The sequence below is a fragment of the Chelonia mydas genome, chromosome 3, assembly GCF_015237465.2.
Source record: "Chelonia mydas isolate rCheMyd1 chromosome 3, rCheMyd1.pri.v2, whole genome shotgun sequence".
NCBI classification, from domain to species: Eukaryota; Metazoa; Chordata; order Testudines; family Cheloniidae; genus Chelonia; species Chelonia mydas.
In genome coordinates, this window is record NC_057851.1 from 80,039,718 (window position 1) to 80,053,730 (window position 14,013).

General features: G+C 46.5%; 1 protein-coding gene across 2 annotated transcripts in view; it reads left to right on the forward strand.

Moving 5' to 3' along the window:
- The window catches only part of AFG1L (AFG1 like ATPase), a 142,028-nt gene that overhangs the window by 37,642 nt on the left and 90,373 nt on the right, over positions 1 to 14,013 (forward strand). For both annotated transcript variants that reach the window (XR_005224661.2, XM_037894589.2), the window contains exons 3-4: positions 8,954 to 9,005; positions 10,123 to 10,224. Coding sequence is in view for 1 of the 2 variants with exons in the window: in XM_037894589.2 (XP_037750517.1) it covers positions 8,954 to 9,005; positions 10,123 to 10,224 (154 nt within the window). In the remaining variant the exon portion in view is untranslated. The remainder of the gene's footprint in view (positions 1 to 8,953; positions 9,006 to 10,122; positions 10,225 to 14,013) is intronic.

Sequence of the window (14,013 nt, forward strand, 5' to 3'; positions counted from 1 at the left end):
TCTATTCTGAGAAGCCGTGATTCTGAAAAAGATTTGGGGGTCATGGTGGATAATCAGCTGAACGTGAGCTCCCATACGATGCTGTGGACAAAAAGGCTGATGCAATTCTTGGATCCATAAACTGGAGTAGAGAGGTTATTTTAGCTCTGTATTGTGCACTGGTGCAACTGCCGCTGGAATACTGTGTTCAGTTCTGGTGTTTACAATTCCAGGAGGATATTGGTAAATTCAAGAGAATTCAGAGAAGACCCAGGAAAATGATTAAAGGATTGGAAAACATGTCCTGTGATGATAGACGCAAGGAACTCTATTTATTTAATAAAAAGAAAAGGAGTACTTGTGGCACCTTAGAGACTAACACAGCTGCTACTCTGAAACCTATTTATTTAATGTAACAAAGAGAAGGTTAAGGGGTCCCTTAATTACAGTCGGTAATTATCTACATGGGGAACAAACATTTAATAATGGACTCTTCAATCTATCAGAGAAAAGTATAACATGATCCAATGGCTGGAAGATGAAGCTAGATAAATTCAGACTCTTAAGGCATAATTTTTTAACAGTAGGAGTAATTAACCACCAGAACAACTTACCAAGGGTGGTGGTGAATTCTCCATCACTGGTAATTTTTAAATCAAGATTGGATGTTTTCCTAAAAGATGTGCTCTAGGAATTATTGTGGGGAAGTTCTATGACCTGTGTTACCCAGGAGGTCAGACTAGATGGTTACAGGAGTCCCTTCTGGCCTTGGAATCTATTAATCTATTAGCGGAACTGTTCCGAACATCTGAAACCTTGTTTCAACTGCAGATTAAATTAATAAAATTTTGGGGCATTTCTATTAATATAGCTCTCTAAATTAAAACTATAAGTGGTTCCATTATAGTTAGACTTGCATATTTGTTGAGGATATTGGTACTAAAAACGCGTGTTATTCTGAGACTTGCATCTTGCTGTTTTTGGTCATGTATTATGTTTTTGTATGCCCATTAATGAATGTTTTTGCTACAGAAGCTACTGTTTCTTTAATGTAGCACTGTGTTTTGAAATGTGCTCCAGATTCAAGTTGTTTAGCAATTACACAAATCCAAATGAGACCACAGGGTTGTAATTTTAATTTTCCTCTGTTCTTGCTTCGCTTTTATTGCTTTGTGAAATTGCAGCATTTAAAATAACCAAACAAGTACCCTTGCGAAATATTGTAGTGGATGTCAGTCCAGTCTCATAAGCTGATCAGACTTTTGTTCAGTTCTCTACTTTAGAAACTGATTTCTGTTTGGAATTATGTATACACTTGTAAATGTTTCTGTTCAGTTACTTGAAAAATGGAAGTGAATTGTGAATCTTAAGATAAATGCAAACTGCTTAGCAAAATCATCTACATGGAAATATTTCCAAGTAGGAATGCCTTTATTAAGTGTAACTTAGAAAACAAACTTTCAAATATAACAGGTATGTCTCAAGTAACAGCTACTCAGGCTGAAAACACTTCAGCAATATTCATTCAAGATAAATGCAACTTACTATTAGATAAACTGTGAGTTAGTAAAATACATGTTTTGAAGTGAAACACTTTTAGACCTAAAAAGACAGACTTGTCCCTACTGTAACTCTTGTCTTGAATGAAGCTTAAACCAGAGATAACTTTTGCTCAAAAGCTCTAGGTAGAAAGGATGGAGGCTAAGAATATCCTCCACGCAATCCTACCTCCTTTTTAAAGCCAAGAAACTTCACATCCTAAACATTGCTGGTAATCTACAGTATGTATTTGCAAATATTGTGATACTGGTTTATATAACAAAATCTATTTTCCCGAGTTCTTGCTGGGCTATGTGGTCAAAGCGTTTAGTGGATGATGAGAGAGTCTGTTTTGATGGTGGATTGGGAAAAGTTTAATTGTGGAGTTTGGACGTGTGGTGTTAAATACTGTAAGGATTCCTAGAGATATGATTGTTTTAAATAGTTCTAAATAAAATTGTACATATTTTTCCTCTTTTTCCCCTTTGCATAACCCACATATTGTTGTAATATTAGATTGGTTAAAAACTTCTGAGTTAGTAATTTAGCAAGGTTCTTCTTCGAGTGATTGAACATGTCCATTCCACTGTAGATGTTTGTGCACAGCAGTGTGCAGATGTGAGAGTTTTTACCCCTGTTTTTACCCATTGGGGCAGCCTCTGCAGTCCCTCACACACCACACAGGCATAAAGCGCTGAGATGCCACTGATGCCCTCTTCTCCTAAGGTGTTTGAGGCTGCAAGAGAGTTGTTAAACCTCTCAGTGCCACTGTCACCATCAGTTAAAGAGACTCATTCAGCACTGGCGCCCAAGATACCAGCTTGAACACCTTCATCTCTGCACCTGGGTCCCAATTGAGCTGGTACCATCTAGGGCAGGGGTGGGTAAACCATGGCCCACAGGCCGGATCCAGCCCACCAGCCGTTTTAAACTGGCCCTCAGCTCCCGCTGGGGAGTGGGGTCTGGGGCTTGCCCCACTCCGGTGCTTCAGCTGGGGCGCAGGGTTGGGGGCCGCTCCACGCAGCTCCCAGAAGCAGCGGAATGACCCCGCTCCAGCTGGGGAGCAGGGTCAGAGGCTGCTCCACATGGTTCCTGGAAGCAGCCGCATGGCCCCCCTCCAGCTCCTACACGTAGGAGCAGCCAGGGGGCTCCGCTCTGCACGCTGCCCCCACCTCAAACGCCACCCCCACAGCTCCCATTAGCTGGGAACCGCAGCCAATGGGAGCTGCAGGGGCAGTGCCTGCAGACAGGGCAGCATGCAGAGCCACCTGGCCATGCCTCCGCATAGGAGCCAGAGAAGGGACATGCTGCTGCTTCCGGGAGCCGCTTGAATCATAGTCATAGAATATCAGGGTTGGAAGGGACCTCAGGAGATCATCTAGTCCAACCCCCTGCTCAAAGCAGGACCAATTCCCAACTAAATCATCCCAGCCAGGGCTTTGTCAAGCCTAACCTTAAAAACTTCTAAGGAAGGAGATTCCACCACTTCCCTAGGTAACGCATTCCAGTGTTTCACCACCCTCCTGAGTGAAAAAGTTTTTCCTAATATCCAACCTAAACCTCCCCCACTGCAACTTGAGACCATTACTCCTTGTTCTGTCATCTGCTACCACTGAGAACAGTCTAGATCCATCCTCTTTGGAACCCCCTTTCAGGTAGTTGAAAGCCGCTATCAAATCCCCCCTCGTTCTTCTCTTCTGCAGACTAAACAATCCCAGTTCCCTCAGCCTCTCCTCATAAGTCATGTGTTCCAGTCCCCTAATCATTTTTGTTGCCCTCCACTGGATGTTTTCCAATTTTTCCACATCCTTCTTGTAGTGTGGGGCCCAAAACTGGACACAGTACTCCAGATGAGGCCTCACCAATGTCGAATAGAGGGGAACGATAACGTCCCTCGATCTGTTGGCAATGCCCCTACTTACACATCCCAAAATGTCATTGGCCTTCTTGGCAACAAGGGCACACTGCTGACTCATATCCAGCTTCTCGTCCACTGTAACCCTTAGGTCCTTTTCTGCAGAACTGCTGCCTAGCCATTCAGTCCCTAGTCTGTAGCAGTGCATGGGATTCTTCCATCCTAAGTGCAGGACTCTGCACTTGACCTTGTTGACCCTCATCAGATTTCTTTTGGCCCAATCCTCTAATTTGTCTAGGTCCCTCTGTATCCTATCCCTACCCTCCAGCGTATCTACCTCTCCTCCCAGTTTAGGGTCATCTGCAAACTTGCTGAGGGTGCAATCCATACCATCCTCCAGATCATTAATGAAGATATTGAACAAAACCGGCCCCAGAACTGAACCTTGGGGCACTCCACTTGATACCGGCTGCCAGCTAGACATGGAGCCATTGATCACTATCCATTGAGCCCGACAATCTAGCCAACTTTCTATCCACGTATAGTCCATTCATCCAGCCCATACTTCTTTAACTTGCTGGCAAGAATACTGTGGGAGACCGTGTCAAAAGTTTTGCTAAAGTCAAGGAACAACATGTCCACTGCTTTCCTCTCATCCACAGAGCCAGTTATCTCATCATAGAAGGCAATTAGTTTAGTCAGGCATGACTTTCCCTTGGTGAATCCATGCTGACTGTTCCTGATCACTTTCCTCTCCTCTAAGTGCTTCAGAATTGATTCCTTGAGGACCTGCTCCATGATTTTTCCAGGGACTGAGGTGAGGCTGACTGGCCTGTAGTTCCCAGGATCCTCCTTCCCTTTTTAAAAGATGGAGGTAAGTGCCACCCAGCACCTGCACCCCTGAGCCTCTCCCCGTGCCCCAACTCCCTGCCCCAGCCCTGATCCCACTCCCACCCTCCAAACCCCTTGATCCCAGCCCGGAGCACCTTACTGCACCCCAGACCTACCCCAGAGCCTGCACCCCCAGCCGGAGCCCTCACCTCCCCGCCACTGCACCCCACTCCCCCACCCCAGCCCTGAGCCTCTTCCCGCAGCCTGAACTCCTCATTTCTGGCCTCACCCTGGAGCCCACACTCCAACCAGAGCCCTCACCTCCTCCCACACCCCAGCCCCAATTTTCTGAAGATTCATGGCCCACCATACAATTTCTATTCCCAGATGTGGCCCTTAGGCCAAAAGCTTCACCCACCCCGTTAGAGGGGAAAGCCACAGATGATCTCCTTGGCTCCCCTTTCTTCAGAGTCAGCCTTCTTCACTGGTATTGATGGGTACGGCACCAACATACTAACAAGAAGCTTCTTCATCAAACTCCTAGCCGGTCCCAACCGAGGGGATATGTCACCTGCCTGCCCTGGTTTCAGCCTCAGTTCCAGCTGTGACCTTTGGGCTATGCATAGTTGGGGACCAGGCTGCACAGTGGCCCTTTTGGAACCATGGGGCTTCCTCTCTCAGTCAAGAGTATCCCCATGGCCACCTCAGCTGGCTCCAACTTCTGGGCATCAGGAGCATTGACATCTCAAACACCATAGTGTTGGTACCAAGCCTGGTACCAAGCCCAGCACCAAGCAGTCAGGATCCCTCTCACGAACAGCTGCAAGAGGAGCAGGAACTGGATCAGTCTCCGGTACTGTTGGCAGCCTCGTTCTCATCCCCTGATGAGCCAATTGTGGTAGAGCCTATTTCTTCATCTCCTGATGATTTTAAGGCTCATCTGGAGTTGTTGAGGAGGATGGCTATCACCCTTGATATCCACCCAGAGGACATCCAGGAAAAATCCCACAAACTGGTGGACATTCTGACATCTGCAGCTCTGGCTAGAATAGCCTCATGTATCAGTAAAACTATCTTAGATGCTACCTAAGTGCTCTGGCAGACTCAGCTTCCCTGCCTCCAACTGCAAAAAGAGGGGAGAGATGGTATTATGTCCCCTTCCAGGGGTTCGCACACCTATGTAACCATCCTCCTCCAGGCTCCCTTGTAGTTGCAGCAGCCAATGTAAAAGAAAGATAGGGCACCAATGCCAAAAAATAAAGAGGACAAGAAGCTGAACTTATTTGGGAGGAAGCTTTATTCCACAGGTGAATTACAGCTTCATCCTGTAAACCAGCAAGGTTTGCTGAGGCACTACGATTTCATCCTGTGATGGGATGTTAGATGGGGTGGGATCTGAGTTACTACAGAGAATTCTTTCCTGGGTATCTGGCTGGTGAATCTTGTCCATATGCTCAGGGTTTAGCTGATCACCATATTTGGGTTGGGAAAGGAATTTTCCTCCAGGGCAGATGGGAAGCGGCCCTGGAGGTTTTTCGCCTTCCTCTGTAGCATGGGCCATGGATCACTTGCTGGAGGATTCTCTGCTCCTTGAAGTCTTTAAACCACAATTTGAGGACTTCAATAGCTCAGACATAGGTGAGAGGTTTTTCGCAGGAGTGGGTGGGTGAGATTCTGTGGCCTGCGTTGTGCAGGAGGTCAGACTAGATGATCATAATGGTCCCTTCTCACCTTAATATCTATGAATCTATATGCTTTGAAGTTCAAAGACAAACTTCCAGATGAAGTGAAACAAGAGTTCAGCCTCTCATAGTGGAGGGAATGTTTGTTGCTGGAACAACTCTGCAGGCAGGTCTCAATGCAGCAAATTCTGCAGTGCACCACCTGACCTCTGCTATCACGATGCTATCATCCTGGTTACACTCTTCTGGCCTCCTTCCAGATGTGTAACATACAATCCAGGACCTACCTTATGAAGCACCATTGCGCTTTACAGAAAAGACAGATGAGACTCTGTGAAGTTTACACCCCAGCAAAGAGGTGGAAGGGGTTTCATCCTTCTCAGTTCCAGTGTTTTCAGGGATTTGCCCCTTGACCCCAAGACCTACCAAGGAGAAGGAGCAGAGGTTACAAACGATGACCACCACTGCCTCTGCTTCCACAGCCACCAGTTCAGTGAGACCGGCAGCAGCATCTTCCAAGAGCTCATTTTGATGGGTGGATTGAGAGCAGTCCACCACTTACAAGAGTGCCATCTTTTTCTTTTCCAGCTTTTTCAAACTGCCTGTCCCACTTCTGTTGTGCTTGGGCCCACGCCCCAACAGATCGGTGAGTTCTAAGCATGGTGGCAGTGAGATATACATTCCATTTTATTTCTGCCTCTAACCCCCTTCCCTCCCCTTCCCCATCTCTCTTCAGGGACCCCTCCCAAGAGACAGTATTACTCCAAGAGATATAATCACTTCATCTTGTAAGAGCTATAGAGGAGGTTCATCCTTCCTGATCCCGAAGGTAAAAGGGGTCTCACACCTATTTTAGATCTAAGGCAGCTAAACAAGTTCCTAAAAATAATCGAAATTCCGGATGGTCAATCTAGCTTCTATTATTTCTTCTCTGGAGCCAGGGGACAGGTACACTGCCTTTGACGTAAAGGATGCCTACTTTCACATGGCCGTTCATCAGAGCCACAGAAAAATTCTGAGATTCTTTGTCAGCGGAAACCTTTATCAGTTCACAGTCCGCCCCTTTGGTCTCTTGGCGGCTCCAAAGTGTATGGTGGTGGTAGCACCATTCCTCCAGAGGTTAAGGGTCTTGGTACCATTCCCTGATTGATAAGAAGTTGATCCAGGGTGCAGGTGGTGCCGAGCATTCACATAATCTGATCCACCTTTGATGCGCGAGGTCTGCTGATCAACACAAACAGGTCAGTCCTGTTGTCAGCACGGAAAATAGAATTTATTGGAGTGATCCTGGACTCAACTACAGCCAGGGCCTTACTACCACAGGCGAGGTTTCACACAATGCAAAGCCTCATTCTGCACTAAAAGGCTTACGCTCTCCCCATGGTGAGAAACTACCTAAGGCTGCTGGAGCATATGGCAGCATGCATTTATGTGGTTTAGTATGCCAGACTGCATCTCAAACTCCTTCAGGGCTGGGTGGCCAAGGTGTATACCCTTCAAGAAGGCATCTCATAGATAGGTTAGTGCATGTACCAAGTCACATGTTGTCCTTTCTAGATTGGTGAATAGAACCAACCAATGTCTGCAAGTGAGCTACTTTCACCCCACTTCAACAATCTCTTACGTTCGTCATGGATGTCTTGGCCCTGGGCTGCGGGGCTCGTCCCGGACCCCCTCCAACGCAGTGTCTCTGGTCTCCACAGGATCTCAGTCTACACATAAACATCAGGGAATTGCTGGCTAGCCGTTTAGCTTGCATGGCGTTCCTTTCTCACATCCAACTAGGAAGCGGCATATTGTTGCTGACTGACAATATGACTACCATGTTTTATGTAAACAAGCAGGAAGGAGCCCGATCCTCACTATTCTATCAGGAAGCAATCTGGCTCTGGGACTTGTGTATCAGTAACTATACTTCTGAAAGTAGCCCATGTCCCAGGGACTCAGAATATAATGGCAGATCGACTGAGCAACGTTGATCACCATGAGTGGTCCCTTTACCCAGACATAGCAAGGTCATTTTTTTAGCTCTGGGGGCCAGGACACAACCCAGGTTTGTTGACCGATGCTTTTCTACTGCTGTGGTCAGAAGGTCTGCAGTACACTTTTCTGCCAATCCCTCTTTTGCCCAGAGTTGTCTGCCAGGCAAGCAGGACAAGGCCTGTCTTATACTGATTGCCCCAGCGTGGCCCCGTCAGTACTGGTTTTCACAGCTCTTGGACCTCTCAGTCAGTCCCCCACTGTTACTCACACTTCATGCAGACCTATTTTCGGAGAATCACGGACGCCGCCTCCATTCCAACTTTCAGGCCCTGGAGACCTTAGGGTTAACATTGGCAAATGAGTCCAGCTCTGGAAAGGTGCAGGAGGTAGTGCTGACTAGTAGAAAACCATCAATGAGGTCAATTTACCTTGAGAAATAAAATAAGTTTTTCACCTGGTCGAGGCTAAAAGGGGTCTCCCCTAGTCCAACACATTCTGAATAGAAGCAAGAATATCTTTTTTGTGTTTGAATCATCAAGGATTGGCAATTAGCTCGACCAGGGTATACCTAGCAGCTATATTGGCATTTCCCCTTCCTGTGGATAATCACTCCCTTTTTTCCAACCTGATAGCAATAAGATTTTTAAAGGGTTTGGGCAGACCGTTTCCACACATACAGAGCTCTCTTCCACCATGGAGCCTGAATCTAGTCATAACAAAACTGATGGATTCCCCCCCTTTGAACCTCCACAGACCTGCGCTCTGTTGCACCTTTCAATGAAGATAGCATTTTTAGTAGCTATTACATTGGTCAGGAGAGAAGGGAAATTGAGGGCATTACTAAAGGTAAAAACTCTCCAACAATTATGCATTGGAGCGCGCAAACACCTACAGTGGAATGGATGTGTGCAACACATCTTGAACAACAGTTATAGAAAGGTTAGTAACTGTTTTATTTATAATAATTTTTATGGTAGCCCTACTTAGTTAATTAAATCCAGCCACCTGATTTCATTCCCTCAACAATAGGCTCACATTAATTACACACCGTGTTTATATAAAGTGATCCTTCTCTTTTTTGCAGCTCTTTGCAAAAAGCAAACCTCCGAAAGGTCTTTACATCTATGGAGATGTAGGTAAGTTTCAGTAAAGATTTCATTGGAAGTTTTGGCTAAATGAGGGTTTCACAGAGTTTCCATTTAAGAGGGAGCAGGATCTAGTGCACCTGTGACTGATTGATTGCCTGCTGCCTAGCTGGGTTTAAGGGAAGGAATCTGGGCCTTACAAAGGGGAAGGTAGCAGCAAGGGAAGGACTGCTACCCATGGATCTCTCTCAGCCCGGAAAGGCAAGGAAAAGGTGCTAGAAGGGTTCCTGAAAAAAAGCTGTTGGGGTAGCTGTTGAGAGCCCAGAAACATAACCCCAAGAAAGGATGGCTTTGCCACCCTCTGAACCTGAGGGAAGAGAAAAAAGCCCAGGGAGCCTTTACTTGGAGTCTGGGGAAAAAGAGACTTTATTTCAAGTTTATTTTAACTTAATAAAGTAGAACCCCAGGATAGGTATTTTGTCTTATAACTTTTGGACTGTGTGGAATTCTTAAGGGATGCTGAGAGTAGGGGAAACTGAGGCAGGGCCACACTTGACCAGCAGGGGATGCTACAGGACAGGCATGCCCTTCTACAGAGGACTTACTCAAGTTCTAATGTAGCCTTTAATGTCAAAGGTTTTTTATTTTATTTTGTATAACAAGTTACTATTTTAATTAACTTTTCATACTTGTTTCTTTTAGAATATGGAATGGTATTAAGTATAAATCCAGTTGCTGTATTAATGTATTTCTGTTTGTGACATGTTATTTCCTAAATACCCAATATTTAACAACATGTGTAAAGTAAGAAGAAGGAGGCAGAGAAATGAAGATTTTATTCAGTCATGTCAATGTACCATGAAAATGCCTTGACTCAGAATAAGAAAATATTTGGAATATTTCAGATGGAGACAATAGGGCCACTTGTTCGCTCAAAATGTCATACTTTATTTTTTCAGAATTTGTCCTTGATAAAGTGAAATACAACTTTCCTCCTAGCTCTTTTAACATAAAATATAATCTCTCTTCCCAAACAAGCAAGCTTTTTACTGTTCAGCTGAAGAGTGTAGTTTCATTAGTTCAAAGCTAATGAACAATCATTACTGTAATCAGTACATACTGTTTTTAAATTAACTACCTGTTGGGTCTATTTGTTTTTTATTTGAAGGCACAGGAAAGACAATGGTGATGGACATGTTTTATTCTCATATAGAAGTAGAGAAGAAAAAGAGAGTCCATTTTCATGGTTTCATGCTAGATGTACACAAAAGTAAGTGCAAATACTCTGACATTTACATGAGTCTCATTGAGTGTATAATCTATAACAGTGGTTCTCAAACGTTTTTTTTTTTGTGGACCACTTGAAAATTGCTGAGGGTCTAAAAGCACACAACTCATATTTTAATATCAGTAGTCTTACCTTTCTAATGCAATGGATGTGCTCTCTCTCCCCCAACACGGCAGCCCCCGAGCTGGGGCTGAAAAGGAGGTGGGGTCTCTCCCTCTCTCCCCCAACACGGCAGCCCCTGAGCTGAGGCTGGGAAGAAGGGCCATCTCTCCCCAGCAGCCGCAGCCCTGGAGCTGCGGAAAGTCGCTTCTTTCTCTGGCTGCCGCAGCCCTGCACATCCCAAATTCCCCCCACCCCCTCTTTTCACCCCACTGCCCCCTCCTACCTACCCCTTATTCCCTCCAAGGCCACCACCTCACCTTACATGTGTGTCTTCTCCAGGGTCCAAGCATCTAATTAGTGGAGCCACGCCTGCGCGGCTCCACTAACTAGACGGGTGGCTCTTCGTTCTCTTGTGTGCAGCCACCCAGGCGCACACCTTAGAGGGAACTATCCACAGAGCACCTGAATGGAGCTCGCAGACCACTGGTGGTCCATGGACCACAGCTTGAGAACCTCTGATCTATAAAGCAACCCTGGTTTATTCTTCTTAGCATATGAGCCAATTTCACTTTCTTTTACATAAGTAATCAAAAATACATTTATTAAAGCATTGTTAGAATCTTCTGTTATTCCAGTATAGCTATTAATAGCTACAATATCCAATATTAATAGGAATATCCACTCAAAAGATAATGTAGTGTGAGATGTATGTGAAATCAGATGTATATTCAGGATTAATTTACCCCTTAACTAAACACCCATAATTTATCAATTAACTTACACTCCATTCGGAAGAAGTTATATGCTAATAATGAATTTTACATTGACTGAGGTAAATAATGTGATGGTGTCCCAAAGATATAGTTTATGTAAAAGCTACAGTTAAATTATTTGATACTTATTTGGCATCTGTGTTCAGTTGAGGGTACAACGATTTCAGAAAGAAAACAAACAAAGTTAAGTTTGGAAAATAAGATGAGGAAGGGTTAGGGGTTGGGATATCTTCCATGTCCAGGAAACATAACTTTACACATATGAAAAGGAATGTTAGGAGAGGACAGGAATCAGTTATTCTCAGTGAGAACTTGAGCTCTAAGAACAGGTAGCAGTGAAAAAAGCTTCTGCAAAGGCTTATGGAATTGCCATTACTTGAGTTATTTAGGGCTATACTAGCTATATGTCTGCTAGGAACAGCATAAGAATAACTAAAGCGATTTTGCAAAATTTCAGGAAGGTGGACTAGATGATCTAATAAAAAAAAAATCTGTCAAGATCTGTGTATGCCTTACTAAAGAATCATGTTATTTCATTCATTGCCACCCTCATTTTTCCTCTTTCCTTTCCCACCCTCTGAGTGGACATTTTTCTAGCCAATGTACCTTTTATGTTGCAAAGATCAGATTGGGTATTTAACATAATAAGAACATAAGAACGGATATACTGGGTCAGACAAATTGTCCACATAGCCCAGCATCCTGTCTCTGACAGTGGCCGGTACCAGATGCTTCAGAGGGAATGAACAGAAAGAGCAATTTAGAATGACCCATCCCTGTCATCCAGGCCCAGCTTCTGCACTTGGAGGTTTAGGGACACCCAAAGCATGGGGTTGTGTCCCTGACCATCTTGGCTAATAGTCACTGATGGACCTATCTGCCATTAACGTATCTAATTGTTCTTCTTCGAGTGAGTGCTCATGTCCATTCCATTGTAGGTGTGTGTGCTCGCCACCTGCACTGGTGCTGGAAGTTTTTTCCTCAGTGGTATCTGTAGGGGACCAGCTCTGGTGCTCTCTGGAGTGGCACGCGTATGCGTCGGTATAAGGGGCGCTGCCGGCCCCCTTCCTCCCTCAGTTCCTTCTTATTGCCAGTGACAGTGCTGGAACGCTCCCCTTGCTATAGCACAGGGATGGGCAGACTCCGGCCCATGGGCCACATCTGGCCCTTCAGCCGATTTAATGTGGCTCTCGAGCTCCCGCTTGTCCCGCTCCCACACTCCAACTCGGGAGCGGGGTCGGTGGCCACTCCATGCATGCCTGCCATAGCTCTGTGTGGCTCCCGGAAGCAGCAGCATGTCCTTTCTCCGGCTCCTATGTTTAGGGGCAGCCAGGGGGCTCCACATGCTGCCCCCACCCAAAGCACCGCCCCTGCAGCTCTCAATGGCTGGGAGCTGCAGGGGCGGTGCCTGTGGATGGGGCAGTGTGCTGAGTCACCTGGCCGCGCCTTTGTGTAGGACCCGGAGGGGGGACATGCTGCTGCTGCTGCTGCTGCTTCTGGGAGCTGCTTGAGGTAAGTGCCGCCCGGAGCCTGCACCCCTGAGTTCCCCCCACCACACCCCTGCCCCCTCCCTCCATCCAAACCCCTTGATCCCAGCCTGGAGCACCCTCCTGCACCTCAAACCCCTCATCCCTAGACTCATCCCAGAGCCTGCACCCCCAGCCCGGAGTCCCCTCCTGCACCCTGAACCCCTCATTTCTGGCCCCAGCCCAGCGCCCACACCCCCAGCCAGAGCCCTGCCCCAGCCCTGATCCCCCTCCCGCCCACCAAACCCCTCCTTCCTAGCCCGGAGCACCCTCCTACACCCCAAATCCCTCATCCCCAGCCCCAACCCAGAGCCTGCACCTCCAACCGGAGCCCTCACCTCCTCCCAACCCCAACCCCAACTTCATGAGCATTCATGGCCTGCCATACAATTTCCATACCCAGATGCGGCCCTCGGGCCAAAAAGTTTGCCCACCCCTGCTCTGGCAAGTGGTTTCTCTTTCTCTTTGAACTTTTATTGTGTAAATAGTTGTAGATAGTCATCAGTTCCTAATAGTGTTAGTGTACTTAGTTATGCATAGTCCCCCGAGGGACTTTGCCCAGGAACAGGGAATGCCCGGCTCCCCAGGCTTCAAGCCCTGCTGTAAGAAGTCGATGCCAATCAGCAATCCACATCTTAGTTGTCTGAAGTGTCTGGGTGAGTCCCACATTCGTGAAAAGAGCCATATCTGCAAAGGATTCAAGCTCTGGATCAGAAAGGAGAGAGACATCAGATATAGGTGTCACCAAGGCCAACAGCCTGCAGCAGGGGCTCATTCAGGCTTGAGCCATGCCCATCCCAAAACCAGGCAATCATTTTGAGGGGACACTCGAGGGCAAACTCCCAGCCTGCAACCAGGATCTGTCTCACCCTTTATTTTCCCACTGTTCATTACCTTTACTCCCCGCTTGGACCGCCATAACTACGGACTGCTGGGTCCTCAATACAGTGGCATCGGGGTATACCCTCCAATTTTGTTCTTTCCCACCCTCCCTTCCCTGTCTCTTTTCAGGGACCCTTCTCACAAGCAACTGCTCGCCCAGGAGGTGCAAGCCCTTCTGCGGCTGGGGGCTGTGGAGGAAGTTCCCGCAGAACGAAGAGGGAAATATTTTTACTCCTGATATTTTCTCATTCTGAAGGTCAAAGGGGGCCTATGCTCCATCCTGGACTTGAGACCTCAAGAAATATCTCAAGAAGCTGAAATTCCTCATGGTCTCCCTGGCCTCCATCATCCCCTCACTGGATCCTGAGACTGGTATACTGCCCTTGACCTAAAAGACGTTTACTTTCACATCTCAATATTTCCCGGACACAAGAGATTTCTATGGTTTGTTGTCAGTCAGGCACATTACCAGTTCACAGCGCTCCTGT